This window comes from Cyprinodon variegatus, unplaced genomic scaffold, assembly GCF_000732505.1.
Source record: "Cyprinodon variegatus isolate N-32 unplaced genomic scaffold, C_variegatus-1.0 Scaffold1, whole genome shotgun sequence".
In the NCBI taxonomy this organism is placed as follows: Eukaryota; Metazoa; Chordata; class Actinopteri; order Cyprinodontiformes; family Cyprinodontidae; genus Cyprinodon; species Cyprinodon variegatus.
Window position 1 is genome coordinate 3,353,748 of NW_015150454.1, and position 25,692 is coordinate 3,379,439.

General features: G+C 37.6%; 1 protein-coding gene across 1 annotated transcript in view; it reads right to left on the bottom strand.

The window, feature by feature from the left end:
- Positions 1-15,690: 15,690 nt before the first annotated feature.
- The window catches only part of sfrp5 (secreted frizzled-related protein 5), a 16,227-nt gene continuing 6,225 nt past the window's right edge, over positions 15,691-25,692 (bottom strand). Inside the window, exons 2-3 of the mRNA XM_015399036.1 lie at positions 22,576-22,653; positions 15,691-16,109 (exon numbers count right to left, since the gene is read on the bottom strand). Of these exons, the coding sequence (XP_015254522.1) occupies positions 15,781-16,109; positions 22,576-22,653 (407 nt within the window). The 3' untranslated portion in view covers positions 15,691-15,780. The remainder of the gene's footprint in view (positions 16,110-22,575; positions 22,654-25,692) is intronic.

A 25,692-nucleotide genomic window follows, 5' to 3' on the forward strand; every position in this document is an offset into this window, starting at 1 on the left:
AATGGCATGGTTTGAAAGATCACTCATCCAGAAATCAAAACTTGATACTGGATCCAGACAAAGTTCTGCATGTTTGCAAGTAAATTAAGGATTAACCATCTGTTGGAAAAACAACAGATGTTTTCTGCCAGGAACAGAAAGTTTTTAAGTGATGAGGCATCTGTGACCTTGATAATGTTATGTCACATATTTGATGGGATCATGCTCCTCCTGCATGAAGTAATGTTGTGTGTTGTTCTAGAAGATTTTTAACCATTTAAAGTTAGATTAACCTATAGTGAGATATATTTAAAATGTGCCACTTTAATAGTGCAACAAATCACATGTTTTAGAAAAAGATAGCACTCCCATAAACCATGTATTACAAACTTTGGGTGTGCAGATGTTTCTTGCTCTTTCCCTTTCAGGCAAAGGCTTTGATCACTGGGTTGTATTAAAGTCAAAACTTACAGCAAAAGCTCATTCAGAACAAGGAGTGGGGACCAAACTATGCCTTAAACAATCAGTGCCCTGTCATCAGATTGAATAATTGGAAACACGTGGAAACACAGATAAAGACCTTGTGAAAATACATTCTTTAAGGAAAGAAAGCTAAATGGACAATAGAACAAACAAAGGGATGAGACATCAGATTGGGTTTTTGGAAGTGCAATGGACGCAGGTAAGCGCAGTCCCATTTCTACTTGTACGAGAAAAACAAAAAAACGTTTCCCTTTTTTCTCACAGTCATTGCATATCAGGAGATGTTCCGCTTGTAAAAAAAGAAGAGAATTCAGGTGCAACTAAACTACTTTTCTGTGTGACTGCCCTTGTCTTCTACCTTGTACTGTATGCGTCTGTAAATGAGTGCTTGCTTGTGAGCACTATTTGCCTGGGTTGGCCCTTTATTTCTTTATAAGCTGGTGCTGACAGATAGAGATAGTGGTTTTTTTTAGTCAATGTGATGAAGGAGCAGAGAAGCTCTTTCACATGAGTGAAGGTCACAACAACCAAGTGGTTCTTCCATCTCATATGCTAAATTGACTCATCTTTATTCCCCTTTTAGTTTAGCAGGTGTTTACATAGAAGATATGGTCGATATTCTTTCTATATGTTTAGTTGGAACCACATATTACATATATTGTATGAAACCCATTTTTTGACTGTGGTCCATTTATTCAGACAAGCCCTGATTGTTTATATAACTAAGAATTGCTATTAGTATTCACACGTGCTCATTTAAAAAATAACGAGAGAGAAAACTCTAACTTTTTTGTTAGCTTATCCCAGAACATGCTGAGACTACAATCACACCAGAAAGAAGGACAGGTCTATGGCAGAACAAGATAACCCCCTTACACACAAGAGTTTGACAAGCATCTACAAAAAATAGCTGTAATAGAAATGAAAATGAACCAACTGGATGTCAATGCTGAGGTAAATACTGGCAATTACAATGATACACCCATGCCAGTATTGACCCAGCTGGTGTATCAAAACACTGATCTAACTCCAACAATGTTTTTAAACAGCATTATGTCAGAGCAACTACAGAGACAAGGTGCAGATTCTAATTACATCAGCCAGTTAGTCCTTGCGAAACTCTTGGAGCAAAGCCAAAGAACAAACAATCTAACCCTGATCTGAAAAGATGTCTGACAGTGTGAATGCCACAGCTAGATGATGAAACCTATCCAAGTATTCAAAAAACATGTCCCGTATAGCAGGTTCCAGAGGGTGGTGTGAGTCAAAACAGGGACACTGTTCAGTATGTGTGGGTTTCCTGTAGACTTATAATTTAAGTTGTCTGTCCTCCATGATGTGAACCACGCAGTCCAGGAAAGCAAGGCTGTCATTTTACACATTCTCAGGTGAACTTGATTTTTCTGTCCATTGTGTTGATGTGGTCTGTGAACGTGTTGATATCCTTGGTCTTTATTTTGAGCCATGTGTCATCCATGTATCTGAACCAGTGAGTTGGTTTGGTTCCTATGTACGAGTATAGAGATCTGCTTTCCACTTCCTCCATGTATAAGTTCGCCACTATGGGAGACACAGGAGAGCCCATCGCGCGTCCACACTTCTGCCTGTAGAAATCTTGGATGAATTAGAAGTATGTGGTGTTGAGGCAAAAGACCAAGAAAAAAACAGATGTGTTCATCAACATATGACATTACTTTCAGCTGCTTCTGATTTGTAGGCAGAAAGCATCTGGTTTGGCCAGCGAGCACAGACTCTTCTCCAGAGAGGATTTGGTGGCTATGTATGTAGCCTCTGCTGAAAATCTGTGTACATTACCCTATTGAGGCCCGAAAGCCACAGCCAAGAGCGAATTAAATCTGAATAGGCTGCTTTACATCACAATGTCACCAGGTACCTACAGTATGAACCCATCAGAGTGTTAGCTAGGTGCGTAGAACAGATCAGTTTATGAATTGTTAAAAACAAATCTGAGGTAATACTTTTTGGACCAGGAGAGATCCAGGGTTTTGGTTACTACTTGTGAGTTTTTTTCTTGTTTGTCTGTTGCATTCACCTTCTTGCTCTAGATGGTGACTAGAGGCTGCTCCTGGAGGGATGCGCCCGTTTACTCTCTCCTCCATCCGTCGTCTTCATTTATGGATGACAAGCTTTCAGTCAAAAACTTAATGACACTACTTCCCATGTGATCGTGTCTGCAAGGCCCAATTAGGAAGAGGCTTACAGAAGAGGTTTGTCTCCGCCCAACCTGTCATAACACATTTACCTTAAAGCGAGGAGAAAATCAGTGCAAGGGCAGAGATGCTTCCGAGAGTGCAGCCGTCCTCCAATGTGGTCACTGAATAGAAAATTGTGAGCGTTATGAGATTCCGAGCATGATCCTAAGTGCACGAGGGAGGAGCTAGCGCAAAGCAGACCGATTTTCTCCTCACGAAGCTGCAATTTGTCATGCATGTGTGATTTTGTTGTGTGGTGGTAGATAAACCATGCGAAGAAGTAGTTTAACATACATGTTACAGTAGTTTAACATATGTTTATTTTGCTTGCGCCAGATAAAAGCAACTTTGTCTTCCAGCAGTGCTGTTTTTCAATCCTCATCTAAATCACGATGAAAATTGGCAAGAACGGAGAGTGTTTTTAACCTACTTTATCATATAAAAATGTCAAAGTAAAACAATAAGGATTTTAAAGGTTTAATTTAAAATATTTCTTTGTGTAATATATGAAGCAATGAGTGCTAAGACTGATATTACCAACCAATTAACCAAAACCAATTTTCTTTTTGGTTATTTTGTGCGTTTTGGTACTTCATGGTTAAATGAGACATTTGAAAAGCCTGTGCCAGGGAGACCATTATTGTTCCAAAGCGAGGGTGTTTCTTCAGGATGGAAGATGAGGAGCTCTCAGAGGCTTAGTGAACAACTACGCCAATAATTCTATTTAACAATAGCAGAATGCCACCCACACACTCTCTGTTCGAGACAAACTTATTATGTTTATTTGAAAGGAGACTGACAAGTTAAAGATTGGAGATTAAGTCAATTAGTGCCCACAGCCCCATTTGACTAGACTGCCCCATCTCTCAGGGCCCAAGAGGTCAGAGTGCACGACCTCCCTGCCAAATACTGAGGTTGCATATGTTTTGCCATAGTGACTTTATCCACAGTTTTATCAGCTTGTGAGACCTTTCACAAATGCACACACCAACACACTCTCACCTCCCTCCGACCTTCCACTCTTCTCTGCCTGCCCTTGAACCCCTGTTGTTGTGTGTGTGAACTGAAAAGAGGAGAAGGGCAAAGTGTCTCCAGGCAGGAGGAGTAATTTATTAGCTGATGCTTGTCTTTCCAAAGAGGTGTAAATCTCTTTGCCAGCAAGGTAATTAAGCATGAACATTAATGTATTGAGTAGAAGCTCTTAGTCTGTATATATGTTTGAGTATAAGTTTTAGTCCAAGCCATTGTATGCCAACTCTGTCCGGGAGTGATGCATGTGAATGTGGGTTCGGCTTCACCTACAGTGAATATATGAATGTGTGTAGGCATGTGTTAACGTATGTCTGTGCTTTCCAACTGGCTGTAAATCTCCAGAATGACTTGTTGGTTCAGTAGGGAAACAGGAGGTTTGGGACACCCTGATAGCCTTCACAGATGGCTGAAGAGACCCTGCCCACACAAAGTCTTTTTTACTCCACCCATTAATCTATCCATTTTCCATTGCAGAGGAGACTCTGGGGAAAATTCTGATTGTGATTGTTTCCTAATGCTAATTGCTGTTGAGAAAGATCTGGTTATTTGGAACTCCAGTCCATCCTGCCCCTGCCGTATAATACTTTCCCAGAAACCGCTCTTTCTGTGACCTGTCCTCTTCAGGTTAAATTGTTGTACAGTAATTTGTCCTGCTTTTCCCACTGACACCTATGATTTATACAGTCTCTTCATTATGTGTGCAGAAGGGAGATAACACCATAAATTAATGACGATGGCAATCCCAATGTAACCCCCCATGTAACCATCCAGGTCAGCTGCCAATAGTGGCAGTGCGCTCAATCGCAGTGGCTCAACCTATCCCTCCATAAGATCTTCTCTTCTCTTCTCTTCTCTTCTCTTCTCTTCTCTTCTCTTCTCTTCTCTTCTCTTCTCTTCTCTTCTCTTCTCTTCTCTTCTGGCCCACCTAATAATAACATCTTTGTTAAAGAGAAAAATCTGCAACAGCATAGAGTCAGTACGAGGCCTAATGTAATGCTATGTTTTTTATCCTCCACTTTCTAGGCAGGTGTACTTGCGGTCCAGACCAGAGGGATTTGGCATAATGTTTAATGCGGTTTTAATGGTACCCTGTGTGGTAGTTATACAGAGCAATGCTGTTTCTGATAGATATTCTTCTAACTATCCACAGGTTTATATAACTGGCTTTTCATTACGAGATATAAATGTATGGGTGTTGGTCTGTGTGTGCTTAACTCTTTTGTGTGGACGTTTACTTTTATTGAGATATTATTAAAAATCAAAATAGAGTTTAGCTTCTATATTTTCATGTCAACTCTGAGCAAAGTCATCAAAACATAACTTTTGTAAAAGCAATAAAAGCTCTTTATTTGAAATACTGTTTAGCTAATCTTTTATGCCAGGGAACTTGAATTAAAGGTAGTATTACCATCATAAAGTAGAGTCAAGTTTTGTAATGAGTGAATATATAAATTTTTTACATATGCTGTAAGCTAATTAGATAATTTTATTACAGTGATAAAAGGACGACAGATTATGTTCTTTAAAAGGATAAGTGTTTTATTGACCTTTTATGGTTGGTGAGAGTATTGAAACCACACTATGAATCTAATTAATGGGACATACTTTAAAGCTCCATTAGCTAATTTCCCCAAAGAAATGTATCATACAAGCAAAAAATTTGATCTGATATTGAAACATGCAGCATTAAGTAGAGCACCCCATCTCTCTGGGGTTTTTAAACTTTTAAGCAAGTCTTGGAATGTTCAGTATAAAAAAAGAGTGTGTTAAAGGTGTGCATGTGTGCAGGGAGGTGAGAGACAACCACTATTCAGCTGTGAAAAAAGGTACCGCTTATCAGCACACTGCAATGAAAGCAGACAATGTGGCCCTTATTCTAGATCCTTTGTGCATGTCTGTGAGTTTTTTTAATTTTTTTATTTATTTTACAGATTGTTTTATCTAATGCTTTCACTGCAGGCCAACTGTGCTGTATTTTTGATACAGCAGATGTTTCAGTTAATATTTCTCTGTAGGACAGTAAGAAAGCAGGACATTTTTGTGATGTCGAGTCTGTGTGTGGGTGTGTGTGGGTTTTAAAAGTTTTGCAGGTCGATCATCGGGCCCTTATTAACTTCACAAGTGACCTTTGAAGAAGTGTTGATTGTTGTCTTTGGGACTGTGCCAAATGTCCTCCACTCCTTTTTCACCTTTCATTTAACTCCAAATGTAAAGACTGTTTATGTTTTTCAAGGTTCCTTTATAGATCTGGAGGTTGGGAAAAAAAAAACTTTTTTTCAGTTGTGGGGGAAAATGTCCAGGTTTCTGAGGGACATCTAGTCTAATAAAGTGTATTAAATACAACTATTTGGTCATAACGTTTTTTACTTATAGTAAAAGAAAAATAAGATACTTTGGCATTTATCTTTTTGCACATTGACAGCCATGACTATAAAAGAGGAATGAAGCTGAAAAATAATGCTTTTCGAGCAATTTAACAAAACAAGATAAATACCATGCAATATAAATGACCAGGGTTACACTATTCCAGAAAAGAAAAAAAAAAATAACTGAAGCAAAAAGTAAACCATGCAAGTAAACTCATTATAGCCTTATTAAAGAACATGTGTTGATTAAAGCCAGCAGCTGTCAGTCAGTGTTAAATGACGTGAGGAGTCTTTAAGTTACGGTGACCAGCCATCCCTGATTTCCAGGGACAGTCCCCGTTTTGGATCATCTGTCCCCAGCCAAAGCTTTCCCTAGAAATGTCCCTGACTTTACCCTTTTATGAAAAAGTGGGAAAATGTTGTTTTGTAGTCTGGTATTAAGGTAAAAAGAGCACAGGAGCATGTTTCATGCAGAAACACATGTTAGCTAGCTGGTTGGCAGCTGTTGATGTATAGATGAGGAGCAGAGTACACCAATTCTAAAAGAGACGAGGAAGTTTGTTATCAGAATCGGGCCACCCTGTGTTGTGGTGAGTGTGTTAATTGGTTTATTTGATTTGAAATGGGCTGATGATTTTGATAAATGTTTGGTTCATGTCCAGGTTAAAAAAAAGGACTTTGAGGTGTTACTAAAGATGAGGACCAGAAATGTAACACAAACCAAGCTAATCAACGAAAAGTAAGACAAACCAATGGCTGCAGCTGGCATGAATAAATAGACTCAAATTAAGTTATACAGCGTGATTGAAAACTTCTTGTAAGTTGCTAATATGGTTGTTCTCCAGGGATCTACAAGCATTTTATGTTTTTAGAACTGACTGGTGTCCTTTAGTTTATATCTTTAGATAGTTAATTATTGTAAGTAGAGTTATAAGTAGTTTTGCTGTTTTATGGTGTGATTTGTGACGTAGAGTTTTAGGCTTAGGTCTAATTTTCTACCACTCAGTTTGAATACATGAAAGTTCCTTATTATAAACAAATAAGTGGCAATAAAATGAAAACTGAATGAGACAAGATCTGCATGATCTGAGAATGATGGAGGAAGAGATGACCACCTCTTTAATGTTCATTTATTAAGTTGTTTTTACTTGTATCTCCAAATATTGTTTTGATCATTATAATCATCATAATAATCATATGTATGATGAGATTATATGTGTTTGGAAGTAATTTTGATTCTATTATGTCCCTGTTTTAGATCAGTGTAAGATTGATAGAAGAGGAGATAAAGAGGATTAGAAGACTGTTAGAAAAATGAAAAAGAGTGGAGGAAAAAAGGTACATTGATAGAATGATCAGTTGGAGAGATTGAAGAAAAATCTACTTAGAAGAGTAAAACAGAGAGTAGGCAGACGTCAAAGAAATGATAATGGAGAGGGAAGACGACAGAGAAGACTGAATGACCAGATGAAACTAATAAACACTATTGATTGACTATATTATGTAATCTTACAGAAATAGGTGTAATACATTCCTGGATTTTACACTTGATTCATTTTGTTTTTTAAAAACAATAATAAATATGTAAAAATGAAAGACAGCATCACTGTCCCCATTTTTTAATTTAATTTTGATACGTATTTATTTTTATCTATGAGTTGGAAATGTCCCCTGATTCAATTTCAGAAATCTGCTCACCTTACTTTTAAGTTACAGTTTATGATGTTTATAAAGTCTTTGTTGCCACACAAAATAAGAAAATCACTGCAAAAGTTAGCCTTTGGTGAGCATTTTTGTTGTAGCACTGCTGTCATAGGCTCTGTGCCATCAACTCTCTGTGTTCATGCTAAAGTTGAGCATAGCTGTGCTTGCGTCATGTGTGCTTACATTTGCAAGTTGATGGCACATGTGGGTACACCAGGAAACTGTAGACCATATTTATACATGGTAAATAACGAATAATTAATCTATTTAAACCGTGGTAATGACTAATGCTAGTAATAACTAATTTACTGTCTTTTACTAAGGGATTAGTTGCAGTGCTAGTCATTCGAAAAGTAACATTGTTACCATAATGCGTTACTTAACAATACGTTAATCCCACTGGTTATTTGTGGAATTTACAAATAGAATACAATATGAATAGTTTGGGTGAGGTAAAATACACAGATTGTTATAAAACTAAGTCTTGAAATTCAAATCTTGAAAACTGTAACATTGTGTTCTCTTTGGTTTTGCTTAAGGCTAGGTTTATATGTGCATTGGTCTGCTTTAAAGATGGAAAGAAACTTGGTAGGGTGCTCTCTTTTTTCCTGGAGTTTAATTTCCCACTTAATTTCCTAATGTATATGGAAATCTGAGTTACTAATAAAAGTACAACATATTTACACTACCGTTCAAAAGTTTGTGGTCACATTGAAATGTCCTTATTTTTGAAGGAAAAGCACTGTACTTTTCAATGAAGATAACTTTAAACTAGTCTGAACTGTAAAGAAATAAACTCTATTCATTGCTAATGTGGTAAATGACTATTCTAGCTGCAACTGTCTGGTTTGTGGTGCAATATCTACATAGGTGTATAGAGGCCAATTTCCAGCAACTATCACTCCAGTGTCCTAATGGTACAATGTGTTTGCTCATTGGCTCAGAAGGTTAATTGATGATTAGAAAACCCTTGTACAATCATGTTCACACATCTGAAAACAGTTTGGCTCGTTACAGAAGCTACAAAACTGCCCTTTCTTTGAGCAGATTGAGTTTCTGGAGCATCACATTTGTGGGGTCAATTAAATGCTCAAAATGGCCAGAAAAGTCAATTCTTGTTCTTAGAAATGAAGGCTATTCCATGCAAGAAATTGCTAAGGAATGAAAGATTTCCTACAACGGTGTGTACTACTCCCTTCAGAGGACAGCACAAACAGGCTTTAACCAGAGTACATTAGAGTCTCTAGTTTGAGAAACAGACGCCTCACAGGTCCCCAACTGGCATCTTCATTAGATAGTACCCGCAGTAGTCTGTTTGTGCTGTCCTCTGAAGGGAGTAGTACAAACCATTGTAGGAAATATTGCATGGAATAGCCTTCATTTCTAAGAACAAGAATAGACTGTCGAATTTCAGATGAAAGTTCTCTTTTTCTGGCCATTTTAACGTTTAATTGACCCCACAAATGTGATGCTCTAGAAATTCAATCTGCTCAAAAGAAGGTCAGTTTTGTACCTTCTGTAACGAGCTAAACTGTTTTCAGATGTGNATTGCACAAGGGTTTTCTAATCATCAATTAGCCTTCTGAGCCAATGAGCAAACACATTGTACCATTAGAACACTGGACTGATAATTGCTGAAAATCGGCCTCTATACACCTATGTAGATATTGCACCAAAAAACAGACATTTGCAGCTAGAATAGTCATTTACCACATTAGCAATGTATAGAGTTTAGTTCTTTAAAGTTCAGACTAGATTCATGCTTCCAGCTGCCTCTGCATTTTAAGTGAGATTACCATTTTAATACGGTCAACAAGTTTATTCATCTCACAATAGAGAGATTTCAGTGCTCAGATAATCCACAAGACTATGTTGTCAGGGGCTTCATGCCCCTGTTAAGGTCTCCCAAGCAAAAACACTCTGTGTGAAGGATCAGACAAAGAGTGGTGCATAAAGCCCGACTGATGACCAAGATATCGGGGCACAAGATTTCCAGGCTCAGTAAAGCCAAGCCTGTAGGTGGGGTTTATCAATGAGTAGCTGGTGGTTCCTCCTTGTGGGACTTGGCCAAGGCAATCCTAAAGGAGCAATGTAAGGCCATCCACTAGTGGGCGTACCACCTCCCGGGGAAACCATGAGGGACCGGTGCAGAGAATTTTGCCACAGCAACTTGATCCACAGATATTAAAACTGGCCCATTGGATGTAGAATGACATTTCGCTGGGGGGGAAGGAGCCTTAGTCTGTGTGGGAGGTGGAGCAATACCGACTAGAAATAGTCAGGCTGGCCTAAACCCATAACCTGGACTCTGGAACCCAGCTCTATGAGATAGGCTGGGTGCTGTGTGAGGCAGAGGGCTGAGGTGGATGTTGTGTTACCCCATCTCAGCTGTCTTATTGGAGTTCACCACAGTGAATGAGAAGATCACATCTCTTTTTCTTCAGGTAGGGTGAAAATCTTTGACTGTTGTTTGTACCATCTCAGTGATTTCATCCTTCTGCTGTGAGATTTAATTAAAGGGATGCTGTTAAACAGGAGAAGTCTGATAGAGTTCGGTTGGCTTGTCGGACTGCTTAGGCAGCAAACCGGTACTTTTCCAAACATGTCGCTGCCAAGGCAGTTGTAGAGGAAAAAACTCTGGGATGGGAGCAATATGGGGACACTATAGAAAAATACTTTGGTTTGGCCTAAATGCGATTCTATAAAGCCGTCCGGTGCCTCCAGAGAGGTAAGCATTGCTTCAATAACACAGTCTTCATTGTAAGAGAGGTGCTGCAGACATTTACTGAGGACATTCTTTGAATGGTGGAAGGAATACTTTCAAAATCTCCTCAACACAGATGACATACCTTTCATGGTGAAAGCAGAAACTTGGTGCGGAGGCCTGAACTAGATCCATCATCCAGGCCAAAGTCAGCAAGGTTTTTAGGTAACTCCATAATGGCAAGGCTTCCGGGGTGATTGAGATCCTCTCTTAGTACCCTAGGTCTCTGGATGTTGTTGAGCTGTAGTGGCTGAAACATCTTTGCATTGTATGGTGGTCATGGACAGTACCCTGGGACAAGCTGTCGGCGGTAGTGGTTCCCCTCCATAAGAAAGAGCACCAAAGGATGTGTCCCAAATGTTGAGGGATCACCTTTGGAAAGCTTAGAGGGTTCTCAAAAGCATATTTATGCGTAACAAGACATTACGCTCAAAAAAGTCAGCATTGCCTTCAAAATCTGGCAGATACACTGATTTTATAGGAGCGTATTGGCCCTATGACTAACACCTGGACTTACTCTCCAGCACATTCTAGCACAGCCATCGGTTAAGCGGAAATTTAGAATTAAAATTGAAATACACAGATTCCCTGATTTTTTTGAGTGTAACAGAGAATGAAACTGTTTTTAAACAAATTTACAACCTCGTTTACACATAAACATGACAAAAACATGTGCCATTAAGACTGTCATCAACTCACGGAGGCAGGTGAAAAAGATGCTGCCCAGACAGCAGAGAGCAAGCTTAAAAAAAAAAAAGTAAAAATAACTATAATGCGAATATTGCAATGCTCTCAATTTAAAGGTTGGTCTATGTACCTACCCTCACCTTTGGTCATGAAATCAGGATCAGAAGGACCCTGAGACATGCTGAAGAGACTATATCTCTCAGCTGACCTGGGAACGACTTGGGCTTTCATCAGCAGAGCTGGAGGAAAATTCTTGGGAAAGGGAAATCTTTGTTCTCAGTTGAGACTGCTGCCTCCTCAACCCGGGCCCGGATAACAATGAAGTTGAAGGTATGATAACTAAAAATATCTATTTTTTTTATCTGTTGACACTGTTTTACCCTGATATTAAACTGAATTTATGTTATTACTGTCTAGTAGTTCTGAACAAGGCAGTAGAGTTTTGTTTTTTGTAATCTAAAGTAGACCTATGTAGCAAATGTCCACATACAGCTTCAGCTACCAAATTGTAATCTACTGTTTTTTTTTTACAGTAAGAAACAAAAACGTGTAAGATATTGATTTAATGGTTTTAAAAATATTGGTGCATGTCTGAAACTGTATATATAGAGTTAAAGCCCAAAATTACTTAAACCCCCAGCCAGGTTAGGATTTGAATGTTTTTTATTTGACCAAAACTTTGACCAAAAGTTAAACAGATACCCATAAAAAAAAAAAAAAAACATAGCTATGTAAAGGCATATTAATTTGAAAAGAATATATATATATATTTTTTTTCTTTATTAGATTTTTAAAATTTACATGATAAAAATTACTTATGACCCTCTTAATAATTGTTAATCAAAGTTTTCTGACACTGTAGCAGTACACTTTCTATAGTTGCTCATGTCATGGTTTTGGTTTTGTTCAAGTTTTTTTTGAGTTTTCATTAGTGTTATTTTGATTCTGGTGTTCTAGGTATTTTTGATTGTATTTGAGTTCTTGGATATTTCCTGTTTGCCCTCTTGTATATGGTTCCCTTCTTGCCTCTGTTCACACCTGCTCCCAATCTGCTAATTAGCCTGGTCTTTGTTTGTCTCTCCCATTTATTCTCCTCCTGTTCACTCTTTGCTGGTTTGTCGACATTACTTTGCCCCCTTGTTTTGAGTATACCTGGCCTTCAGTATTTCTGTATTTTTGTGGATTTATGTTTTGGAATTATGCTTCTGTTGAACTTTTGGTTAATTAAACTTTAAGAAAACTCCTTTAGCTTCAGTCTGCATTTGTGTCCTGTCAATCCTCCAGCACCCTTGTGACAGCTCATAAGCTATTTTTAAGTTCCTATGTATGTGGCCCATTGAGCTGGTTGTTTGCCCCACTAATCTGCTAATATGACTAACATGTCACAGACTCTTTCTGCTGTCCTTTTTTGGGTCAACAAATGGTATTCTGTTCTTCAAGGAATTTTAGCTAGATTGTTGTTTTTTTGTAATAACTGGGTTTACGAAAACATTTAATTGCTAGCAGTAATGCAGAAAGTAAGTTTAAGTAGATCATCATTTTTCTTTTTTTTCTTTTTATTTCAGCAACTCAATTAAAAAACATGAACTTATATGTCTGATAGCTTTATTACAGGAGGTGATATATTGCAAGCAAATATTTAAATTTATTTTGATGACAATGCTTAACATCTACTTAAAACCAAAAAGTCAGTTACTCAGAAAATGGAATGTTAGATGGGATAAATAGAAATGATTACAGGATATATTATTATGTGGAAGATTGCTGACCTGACAGTTGCCAAGACAATTACAGGCCTGCACCCTGCATAGGGTGAGGCATTAAAGACTGCGAAAAAGAATTAGACTGTTTCATCCGAATATATTAATACTGTGAAATAAAGTTGAAGGAAAAAGTGCAGTAAGAATAGGACCACAAACATCAGGAAGAACCACAGCCTTGACACAGTTGTTAAAGTCTTTGGAGAGATTCATAAGGTATAAAATACAGTGGGAATGTTTTATTTAAGAGCCAATGCATTTAAATAAAAAAATATAAAAATACACTAGCAACAACTTCTGCATTTCTGGTGTTAGCCATTCCTCAACCAAAGACTTTCAGTAACAATCTAATTTGGTTAACTGTGTTATAAAACCTCCAAAGTCAGAACAATCATTTACAGAGAAGAACAGTAAGCACTTCATGCTTCCTTATTCTGACAATTTTAAAAAGTAAAGTAAAAAGTGATTGGAAGGGTGGAGATTATATCAAAGTTCAGTCTCTTAACAAGTCCCCTCTGGCAAAAAAAAAATGAGTGAAAAAATAGTATAAGTGAAAAAATAAGTATTATGTAAAATGCTCTAACACATGATCTGAAGACACTAATGTGTTTTTTTTTTATTGTCACAGAATGAAATAGTATTTTGCACTCTGTGGAATCAAGGTAAAACCTTGTTTAGTGTGAGACAACTTTTCAGTAACTTTGCCTGCAGGCTAAATTCTCTCAGAATTTGTGTGTTCACAAACATACCAGAATTCGTCTTATCCCACTAAAACAGTTCGATGATGATCCAAAATGGGTTGGCCAATCACACTGCAGTATTATGGTTTGAGACGGGACATATTGCTGTGATGAAAGCAAGAGCATCCAAGCCCACATCTGAACCAAAATAGACATGGCAGTTCATGACCACTTATGCATAGCTGTTGCTATCAAATCTCTTTTGTTAGAATCCACAATTCCACCATTGAAAGAGCAAGTGTGTAACTTGTGTTTCTCATTACCCTGCTGCTTAAGACATTTTCATTGGTTACCATGTTGACTAAAACTAACCTTGATAGGTTAGGGTTTTCCAGGTCAAGATTTCAACCCAAGCATCAAGAATGCACCTTGTGGTTAAACAATTTCAATGAAATCTCTCACAGGGCTATTTCTTATAAAGTTTCAAGTATATTTTATTAATTCACTTTTTGAAACAAATGGTATAAATTTTCATAAAATAACTACTTACAGATGAATAGCTTAGTCATTATTGGTGAGTTATATGTAATCTTTCATTGCTACAACAAGTGTACTTAGGTACTCTGTTCGTATTAATTTCTTCTTTCTTAGCTTAGCAGTAAAAGTTGTGAATTTTAACATTTAAGTACAAAAAAGAAACAGAAGTTCGAAAAAAAAAACAAAATAGAAATAAAGAAAACTGAAAGCCTCTGTGAGCAACATCATATGTTCGTTTCCTATAAAGTCTCTTAATTCCTTTAGTATTTTCCACCTCTTTCCAGTAGCTTTACTTTTTCTCCTCTTTCAAACCATTCAGAGGCCTCATGCAATCAAGAGCTCTTGATTGCACTCATGCCTCTTGATTGCACTCATGCTTCCATGTTTTACACGACTAAAACAGTAAAAAAGTCAGTGGACACATCGTCCGGTCCATCTACTTTTTCTGTTCCATTTTCAGTCTTTCAATCTGGGAGGAAAATAAAGGAACAACAGAAAATGTTTTCTAGGATTCATAATAATCTACTTTTTAGATCATTACAACATGTGACTCATCTCTTATTTCCTGCTTCAAAGTTTTCCCCAAGGTTTTTTTCTGCCATTTTGTTTACTATCACATTACACAGTACACTTATACATTACCTTTCTATCTGGTCTTTATCTTTTTTTTAACCTTCAAAAAAACCTTTGATACACCTTAAATTTCATTCAACATTTCAAAAATCATACCACCACTTTTTTTTTTTTAATCCTTTCATTTTGACATTGAGCATTCATTTTTTGATTGATAGTGCTAGATAAACCATAAGACAGAGGTCTTCAACGTTTTCCAGGCCAAGGACCCCCAAACTGATGGCAAAAAAGAGCGGGGACCTCCCAATTACATATATTGTATGAAATTGTGTTATATCAAACTGGTCCCATACTCACTCTATTACAGATGGAGTAATATAACAAAAGTAATTTCTCCCTGGGATTTGTAAAGTATTTCTGATTCTGATTCTGATTCCTCGTTGATGGGACAGGTGTTGTGAATGAAACAGTGCCCAGCTTGAAGTAGCTCCTGTGTGACGCTGAATGTGTGCATTGATGACTGAAAGGCAGCTTCTGCCTCCATTTATCTGTTTGCTACAGTGTGTTGAATTCATGGTAATGTACAGTATATTTAAAGACATTTAAATGAGTGAAAATTAGAGGGGAGAATATAAAAAAAGGTCTAAGCAACCAAAATTTTTGCGACCCCCATGCAGTACCTCCGTTGACCCCCTGTTGAAGGCCTCTGCCATAAGATATTTGAATTTTAGGTAATTTATGTTTTTTGTGGTGAAAATCAGTTGCCTTCCTCAAGATTTCAGGCTGAAGAAGCCGCAGCTAAATAAATTAGAATAAAGCCCCTAACCATATTTATCTTTGAGATGTTCCATGTTTCAGGACCATCTTTATCTCTGTTTAAACAATAGTGATATAAAAATGACTTATTTTTTAAAAATTACTTTTAACAGGATTTGATTTGTTGTAAAACAGGATAAAATACAGGTAAAATTGTAAATTAAACAAAAACAGCAAAAGGCTGTTTTACTGGAAGACGGTGTGGTAGGAAGGGCACTGGTGGGATTTCATGTACTTGATAGCAAACTTGAGCTCCTTGCTTTTCTTGTCCCACTTGTGAATGGACATAAGCAACAGCTGCTGGTCCACTTTGCGTCCCATGATTAGGAAGTTGGAGCCAAGGTTCTCAAGCTGGGAGCATGGGCAGTTTGCTCCATTCTTTATGTACAGGGTCAGCTTCTTCAGGTCCTTCTTCCTCAGTATGCCCTGCTTGAAAACTTTCTTCTTCTTCTGTGCAGCAATTAGCTTTCTATCACCTTTTTCCTTCTTGACTTCCTTGATTTTCATCTTCAGGACTAAATGAGAAGGAAAAAAACGGTATTTAATGTAAACTCATATTGGATATTGTTTATTAAAACCTACATTTGGTGTAGCAGTATTTTAAGCAATAACTGCATTTACATAAAGCACACATGTTCAATTGAATCAATAAATTTATTCAAAATAATTTATTATAATTTCATTCTTGAAGATAGAAGTCACTGTATGAAGAATCCTTGCTCATAAACCTTGGATATGAGTATACATATTGGCAGGCTCTTGTGAATCTCACTGTTATATAAAGGAATAAACACAACAAATGATATTCAAAGTAACACTGCCAAAAATGTTGTCCTAAAAAATAATAAATAAGAAAATTAGATAGTGCAAGCTGTTGCAAATTAAAATTCTGAAAATGATTTTGTGTTTGTTTGCGGATCTTTATAATAAAAACACAACTTATAACAGTTCTTTCTTCAAAAACATCGTATGGAGCAGATATATGTCTTTTGATATAAAAAAAAGCACAAAAAAACAAAAAACTTATAGCTATTGCAAAAAAGTTTATGCATGATAGATAAATGAATAGGTTTAATACATCAACATTGCTGTTGTGTGAATTAGATTTTCATTTACTATAAGCATCAGACTCGAATAGATGGCAAACTAATCACTATCAACTACATTACTTTGTTGTTTCATCCTCTATATATGGAAAAGATTATGAAAGTGTCTTCTTTTAGGCCGCCATGTATAGTATGGTAGCATATTTTGTTTTTTTTTTAGTGCATTTCCATTAATACATCTCTGTCCAACAGATTTATGAGAATTTGAGTTAATATGCCAGGTTTATATTTGATTCAAAAGGATTGGTGTGCCAAGTTACTAAATATAAGAAATGATTTGATGATCAACATAAAAGTGAAACAAATGTTGAGCATTGTTGTGAAACCAAATTGCTATCTGTCTACACTCTCGGTGACACTGTTTACATAATCCATCACTCTTCCAGAACTTCAATTAGATTTAAGGTTTGTCTCTCATTCAAGGTGTGTTGTGACTTGTGTTTTTAAGCAAATCTGCTTAAGAAAGCACATGACAAAGCCTTAATTGTCAGTGTGATGAAATACTTTTTGAAATAGTTTCAGTCTCACTGAGTGTTGTGTTTATAGGTTCATTTTTTCTCATGTAGGAGATTAAAATTTAAGTGCCAACTATTTCCAAGGAGAATTTGCAGTGTAACCCCTTTTGACAGGGGAAATTAATCATAGGTTGGGCAAAGGCACAGTGCTGGAACGAGACATCTCCATTCGTCTAAGTCTGCTGGAAGATCGCCATGTCACTTTTCATCTGCTTTTCTGTGGTTGCATAAACAATACTAATTACATTCTGTTACTGTACATGTAAAATGATAGGATGGTGCACCGAATTGCCCTTTATATTCATTGTAGCTCAAATACAGTCACATGATGCTCAGTTTATGACTCCATACCTGAACATAAGTGCCTGTTTATGAATGACTGCATTTATGTGCATGCATTTATTTAGTGAAGGTTTGAACCATTTAATTGCCCCCCTTTTTTTTCATTTCACTTTAAATGCCCACCCGTGTTCAGTCATACTTAGAACTAAGTAAGGCGATGGGCCCCACTGCACAGCCTGGCCAGCATCTTCGTGACAAGCCATACCTACTTCTTTATACAAACTTGGTCTCCTTACTATGAGTATAGAGATGTGTGCTGTCATTGTGAGGAGAAACAGATTTTCTTTAAAGCAAAAAAAAAAAAAAAACACAACCTTAGAATAGGGTAGGATGCAACCACTGGTTTTATGTAATATAAACATAGTTTAAGGATCTTAGAATGTATGAGAATCATGCATCAAAACCAAACTAAATTAAACCAATTTAGGGGTCTTTAGGCTGATCTAGTATGACCTATTTAAATAGCATTGTAGAGTAATTATTCTGTTGATCTCTAATATATATCACATTCATTATCATCCATTAGCATCTGTCATCCAATCAAATACAGTCCCAACTCAAAAAACATATGCACATGGCTGTCTATGCAAATTCATATAGAGCCACTGTTGTAATAACATGAAAGAAAATGAACTACATTCCCTAAAAATGCAAAAAAGACCAGTATATGCAATCATGCAGTTCACCATTAAAATAAGTGTATCAGGATTAAGTGAGCAGCACCTCCTCTCCTTAACTCCTCTCTCCACAGGTGGTCAGTGATTGGCAGGAGGGAAAGGAGATGGAGTTTATCCACATTGTATACTGATGATGGGAGGCGTATATAGCAGAAGGCTGGGGGCAGATCATCGCCAGAGTGTTAACCCATTGTTGTATGCCTTGATCGACCACTGTCTTACGACAACCCTTTCTTGTTCCATGTCCTAACGCTTTGTCTCCTGTGCCCCGAGGTTGCCTCAATCCGGATCCCACTCCAGTGCACCTCTCAATCACAAGCTTTTTCTCAAGCTTGTGATTGAGAGGCAAGTCTGGCAAGTCTGGATCTTCACTCCATCCCTTCCCCAGTGTTTTTCTTCCTGGCTGAGTATTTGCACCATTGCCAGCATCTAACCTTCCCCTCTCTGCCCCACGGTTACCCCCTCGTCCTCGTCTCTGCTTCCCAAACTGCTAAGAGTTCAGGTGCTCTTTTAATGAGTTCCGGTTGGAATTTAAAACATTTTCCTGAAGGGTGGATCTGGGTCAGCAGTACCGCCGTCTGTGTGTGCTCCAGCAGCTCAACCATCCTGTGGTTGACTTCACTATTCAATTCCACAAAATGGGCACCGCAACTGGCTGAGAACCCTGTGCTCTTCAGGCTGTGTTTTTTTTTTTTTTTTTTTTTCAAGCACCGGATGAACACCTTATGGACAAGTTAACCTGTCTTGAGAAACCCGGATCCCTAGATGGTTTAATCTCGCTTACGACCCGGTTGGACAACCAAATTAGAAATAGGACATGATTGTGCTCGGAATGGGTACTATCTTAGTAGATCTAAGCAAGCCTCCTTGCATAAAAGCATGTCAGATGTAATCATCCACATTGACTTTCAATGAGCGCTAAATGCCACAACCTCGTCCCACATGATTTTCTGTTGGATCGGACATAAAAAAAATCAGATTTGGTGTGTCCTGGCCTTAAACAGAATTCCCCAGGGTGGATGAGTGGAAGACAGCCTTCAAGACCCGTCTGGGGCATTTTGAGCAGCTGGTCATGCCGTTTGGTCTCTGCAATGCTCCTGTGCCGTTTGGTCTCTGCAATGCTCCCTCCGTCTTCTAAGCCCTCATTAACCATGTTGTCCTTGATTTCCTAAATCTCTTTGTCTATTTGGACAAAAGACATTTTGTCTATTGTCTATTTGACATTCTGATCTATTCAATGAACCTTTCTGAGCTTCAACAACATGTACGAGTTGTCCTTCAACATCTCATGGAGAACAGACTGTTTGTGAAGGCGGGGAAGTGCAAGTTTCAAAAAACCCTTCAGTCTCTTTCCTTGGTCTTATCCTCAAGGGTGGTAGGACTGATTATGGCCTGGAGGAGATCAAAGCAGTCCTCAAATGGCCCAAGCTGGACTCTTGAAGACAGCTCCAGTGCCTTGGCTTTGCCAATTTTAAACTACGTTCTTGAACCCAGTGACCGATGCCACTTTCCACGAGTTAAAGCAGAGATTCTCCCAGGCACTCATTTAGTTCATCCGGAAGTGAACTAAGATGGGTGCCTTCATCTAAGTTCGCAGAAACAATGATCCCTCTACATAGATGTTTCGGCCGCTGAGATTGGAGCTGTTCTCTCCCAACACTCTGCTGAAGATCACAAGCTCCACCCTTGTGGATAATTTTCCTGCCACTTATCACCAGCTGAGCGAAACTATGACATGGTGGACAGTGAACTGCTGGCCATCAAACTGGCTGTGGAGAATTGAAGCCACTGGCTGAAAGGTACAGACCAGCCAGTCTTAATCTTGACAGACCATAAGAACCTTGCCTCCTGTGCCTCCAGGTTGCCTCACTTTGGATCATATTCCGGTGTGCCTCTTGATTGCAAGCTTCCCAAGCCCTGGTGAGAACTACTCTGGTTCACCAGCCAGCAACAAGATCACTCTGCCACCCTGGCCGCTCTGATGGATTGCTCCCACCCTCCATTGGCCAGCTCTCCTGCCTCACTGCCACCCACTCCACATGGTCCACTCCAGCAACCTTGTCAGCTGCTTGCCTGGCTGGATCCTCCCACCACCGCTTCCCTGTCGGTTTTCTTCCTGAATGAGTTGCAAGCAACGCAGCACCCAGAAGTATTTGCACTATATGTGTATATATTTTATCTCTTTTTATTTTTATTTTTTATATTTATTATATTGTATAGTTGGATGTGTGTATATATCATGTAAAACTGTAACTGGAGTGTGTAACAAAAGTAATTTCCCTGTGGGATTATTAAAGTATTTCTGATTCTGATTCTTATGTTCACAAGCAATTGAATAGACAATCATATTTGACATTTTCTTGTAGTGAGCAGAAATCCTGTTTCCATTAATAACAGTAAGCCTAACGTTCTGAAGCAACCACACTATTAACAGATATAGGTGTTTTTAACACCCACCCAATTTGAAGTAACCCTCGACTAATTTGCATACCCAAATGGAAAAGCAAATAACTGAGCAACTGTAAGCCAAAATTACATGTGTGATCGATCATCTACAACACCTTCTAGTTATTGAGAATATAAAATAAATAAAATATGAAAATAGTGCAACTAAAACACAGCCTAAGCTGCATCAGTTCAAAGATGAGATTTTCTTCTTGAAAATAATAGGCCTTTTTTGTACTGCAGTAATAAAGACATGCTTGAGAATATCAATGTCTCATTGTATTACATTGGTTCTAAATCATGTCAGCCTACAAATGCAAAAAAAAAAAAGACCTGAAAAAAACAGCTGATTTTCAAGCTAAACTAACCTCCACTGACTTTTTTGAGCTGTATTTTATTTATTTTTTTGGCCTTAGGCATTGTTATAAAACAAAATGAGCATCCAAACTTCAGAAATATTGGAGCCTTGTTAGTAAACGGCTTCAAATTGTGCGCACTGATTCAATATTAGCATTGTATTTCACTCTTACCCTTGTATGGAACCTTATTTCATTGGCTACAAAGCCAAACAGGCCATGTGATCTTAACCAATAACTGCAGGACTCTATGAGGCGTAATATCGCTCTACTCGGTGTGTCATTGGCTGACAGGGAAGGAGTGCTTGTGAGACTTTATTGGCTGTCCCTGACTCAAATCAAGTCATACAAAGATGTGGAGACTTTTGTCTTGTAGGTAGGAAGATCATGTAAAAAGAAAAAAGAAAATTGCAGGCTTAGCCTTCAGGAAGTCAGCTTTATTAACAAAATGCTATCAGCTAACATTTCTGACGTCAAAAAACAGACTTTATGTTGCGATTTTCTCATCGTGGAATGTTTTTATTATGAATATGCTGGATTACTTTTATTCTTTGGACCCTGGACGAATTGAAGATTGAATTTATAAAAACGCTTCTGGATGCCTTCAAAGGTAGGTTGTCGTGGCTCCTTTGTCATATTTATAGTTTACCATGCTGCTATATCTGTGTTAATTGTGCTGTATTACTCGCTGTGTCCAAATAATAATAAAAAAAAACATGTTTGTTAAATTGTGGAGAATCTAAGCTTTCCAACAATGTCTAACATGTCTATATGGGTAAAAATTTTACCATTATCATTTTCATGCGTTCTGAGTTGTTAGATGTAAATGCTATAAAAACAGTCGCCGATGATTGTGGATTTTGAGAGGCTAAGATTTTTTAATATGTAAGCTATATGTCTGCATTTTTTTTAAACTAGATCAAGCTTCAGAAATTGTGGACATTTTCTGCATTTTTCCTTTGTTTTTTGGTCACCTGTTGTTTTCACTTTAAGAACTTTACCAAGTTTTAGATATTGTTCCGGGCTTTTGCTTTGGTCACTTCCTGGCTGAGTTGATGACTGGTTGACAGACAACTCCTCCTAAACTTTACCACCATTCCATCCTTTCCCCATTTGTGGAAAATTGCCTCTCATAGTGTTTCTATGATGTCCTATTTCCGTGTGATTTAGCAACACTTTCCAGGCTGATTATTAATAAGGTTGTAACCGATCTGGTTTGAATCTCTATAGATTTGATCATGGTGTTTTGCATGTTCAGATCTTTCAGGCTTCAAATTGTCAGGTAGGTTCTATTGGTTATAAGCTGAACTGGAAACTGTTGCAAAAAATGCGACTACAACCGATAAGTTGGGATTTTATTTTTATCACACAAGTTAGAAATGGTTTGAATAGCCTTTTGTCTTTGAATTTACAAAGATGGATGATATTAAAATACGTTTGAAGAACTAAACATTTAGTAAGGCAATGAAGAAGAAAATAACTTTTTCACAGTGCTCTATGTGTATCAATATTTTTGTCTTTTTGGAAATCTCTAACTTACCAAAATCACTCGCACAGTAATGTTCCATGATGTTGTCTGCTTTCAGCTCGTTGTCACATGGAGGGCACACCTTCGACACTAAAAAGACAACACAAAGATTCCTCATCAGTTGCAATAAATTACATTTCTTTAAATCCAAAATATCTTATTTAAAACCTCATAAATAATCAAGAGCAGTCAGAATAAACTTGGTTCAAGAAGTAAAATGGCTCAGTAATGTTCCAGAACTAAAATAATTTTTCTCAAAAATATCTTATTTTATGCTCCTTTTTGAGTTAAAAGAGCAAAAATCTTTTTTATGTTTACTTTTCTTTACATGAACCAAATGTTATTTTTTTCTAAATAATTTTTTTTTTTTTATTTGTGTAAATTTTACTCAGATAAATCTCCTTTGGATATGAAACCTTGAACAGTTTTGGCCTACATATTTGCAGCCCCCCTGGGTCCTCTTGTCAGAGGATATTAGCTACGAGGCAAATACTAAGTCCAGCAGACTGACTGATGTTTGCCCTGGAGAAAATGTTTCTATTCTGCCCACTTGTATATTTTTGTGGTTCAGGCGTGGTCTGGCTGTGCAGAAAGGTAAACGCTGTGGAAGGAGCTGCTGAACATAGTGAAAATTGATTCAGTCCACAGACACAGGCAGCACTTAAGCCACATAGCAGACACATTGTGAAACAGCAAGTAGACCAAAACCAATGATTCCTGTTCATCTGGAACTCAAAATGTATGGTCACGCACGTTGAGATTAAGAACATGTTTGGCCTTGTTTATTTTGATATGGAGTCTTGTGACTTTTTTACAATGAAGACACAACACGGAAGAAAAAAAGCAAAGAACACAACAGGATTTTTTTTGATAGTATGGTACAGCTGCTCTATTGTTTTTACGTCTAAACAGTGTCAGTTCTTGCATGATTGTTGGACCATCCTTTTGTAATACACATTATGTGAATTCAACTTAGTATATTGGATTAAGTAAATGCATTTACACAATACTGGGTTATGAAAGAGATCAAATAAATCTTAATGATTAAACTTCTCCAAAAATTTAAACTCTTCTCATATTTGTAGTTTCTTTTTTGGGTGATGGAACACACACACACACATACACACACACACACACACACACACACAGAAATATGTTCTATTACTATTGCCATCCCCTATTAGTGATAAAAACATAAACTATAGAAATATTCCTCAGTACTCGTACACTGTTTTGTACAAATTCATCTGTACAACTTTCCCACACTGATCACAACAATTCTGTGTTGATGTCGCCACTAAGAAAAGAACACCCCGTGTTTGCAGTTTTTAGTCGAGGTGAGGATTAAAAAACGGAGTTTGTAACAATATATAAGATCAGTTGGAACATGTTAATTGCTTATTATTATTATTATTTTTTTTTTTATGTACTGCATCCCACAAGGCAATCCAAATATGCCAACGGCAAGGCATTTGGTTCAGGCTTTAAGCGTACTCTTGGTAGCTGTGTTGGACAACAGTTGGACCATATTCTCTCAATAGATGAACTGCTGTAGAGTTTGTTTGCAACTCTACAAATCCAACTTTCTTCAGTGGGCTTGGCACCATAGTTTTGATCTGCACTAATGTAATTTACATTGTTCAGGTGGAGTTTGACAGAAACTAAAATACCTCAGCTTAGAAGACACTGTTTAACACAAAGAGAGAGAGAGAAAGAGACAGAGAGAGATATAACAAACAAAGGGGAGAATTACACTGTGTAAACAAAGGTTATTATTGTAAGCTGTTGAGTCTAAAACCCCAGTTTTCCAAAAATTACCTCATATGCTGCGTATTACTAAAATAAATGATGAACATATCGAAATTTTAAACGTCTAATAATGTTATTTTACAGTGTCTGCTCTCTGATGCAACACATAGACCCAAACCTTAATACAAAAGACCGATGACTTAGAAAAACATCTTAAAAAAACAAAAGAAACTCAGGAATCAGGGGAATGTTGAAGTATAAACTAGCAAAAGCGAACAAGGAAACAACAACTTAAATACCATAGGGAAGGGAAAGACTACACGGAAAACAGGCACATATTTTGACTATAACAGCTGACATCCTGTCTGCAACAAAAGTAAATAACCAATGCTGCCATCAGGAACATATGAAAAACTGAATATAAATCAAAATTAAATCTTTTGACTTACTAGTAGTTACTGAGCAGTCAGAATCAGTTAGAATTTGCATTTGCAGGAAAACACTTAATGGTTGTAAAATTGGACATAAGATTCTTATTGATGAATCTTTATCTGTCCTTTTCTGCCTACACATCCCTAAAGAGAACCCCCTATTTTTTTCCTTCAATGAATATATTCACATAATCCTAAAACAGTTGGTAATAATTTACATCAACCACTAAACCAAAAGGAAAAGAACGTAGGTCAAGCTGTAATTTTAGAATGGGAGTGAAAACTGTATCACACGATTCTTCTCCTCACCATATTTACAGTACGCATTAAGAGGCCAGTCAGATCTGATCTGAGTCAGCTTGTATGAAGGGAAAACAGGACTTTTCTTTTTTAAAGTGCACTGCTTAAACAAGAGCAACATTTTTCTGTGGCTAACTCGCTGCGATATCTAAAATATGCCTTCCTTCAAGAGCTTACTGTTCTCTCTTTGTTCAATCATGTCTGTTACTCACAAACACATCCATTCAAATGCACATGGGAGAGTTGCTGTGCAATTCAGGCTCTGGGTTAAAAGTCAGGGTTCAGAGGTTATCACCTTGGTCCAGACCCCAGTGTCTGGACAGATAATGAGGGGGTCAAAGTTCTGCATGCTATGCTGCTTGGGTCATGGGGAGGTGAACCTCCCAACCATCACTGAGTGTAAGTCTGTGTGAATCTCCAGGGTAGCTGATAGTGCTGTTGTAGAGTAATTGACAGCTTTTCCTTCAGGGAGTTCCTATGCTTTCTTAGACAGACGACCTGTGGGTCCCTTTAGTTTCAGATCCTAATTTGCTACTGCTTACTCTGGGAAAGTTGCATAGAAACACCTAACACACCAACACACAGAAAAGACAAAACCAGTCTTTACTCTATCTTTACATTTTTTGGTAAACAATTGTAAAGTAAGGAT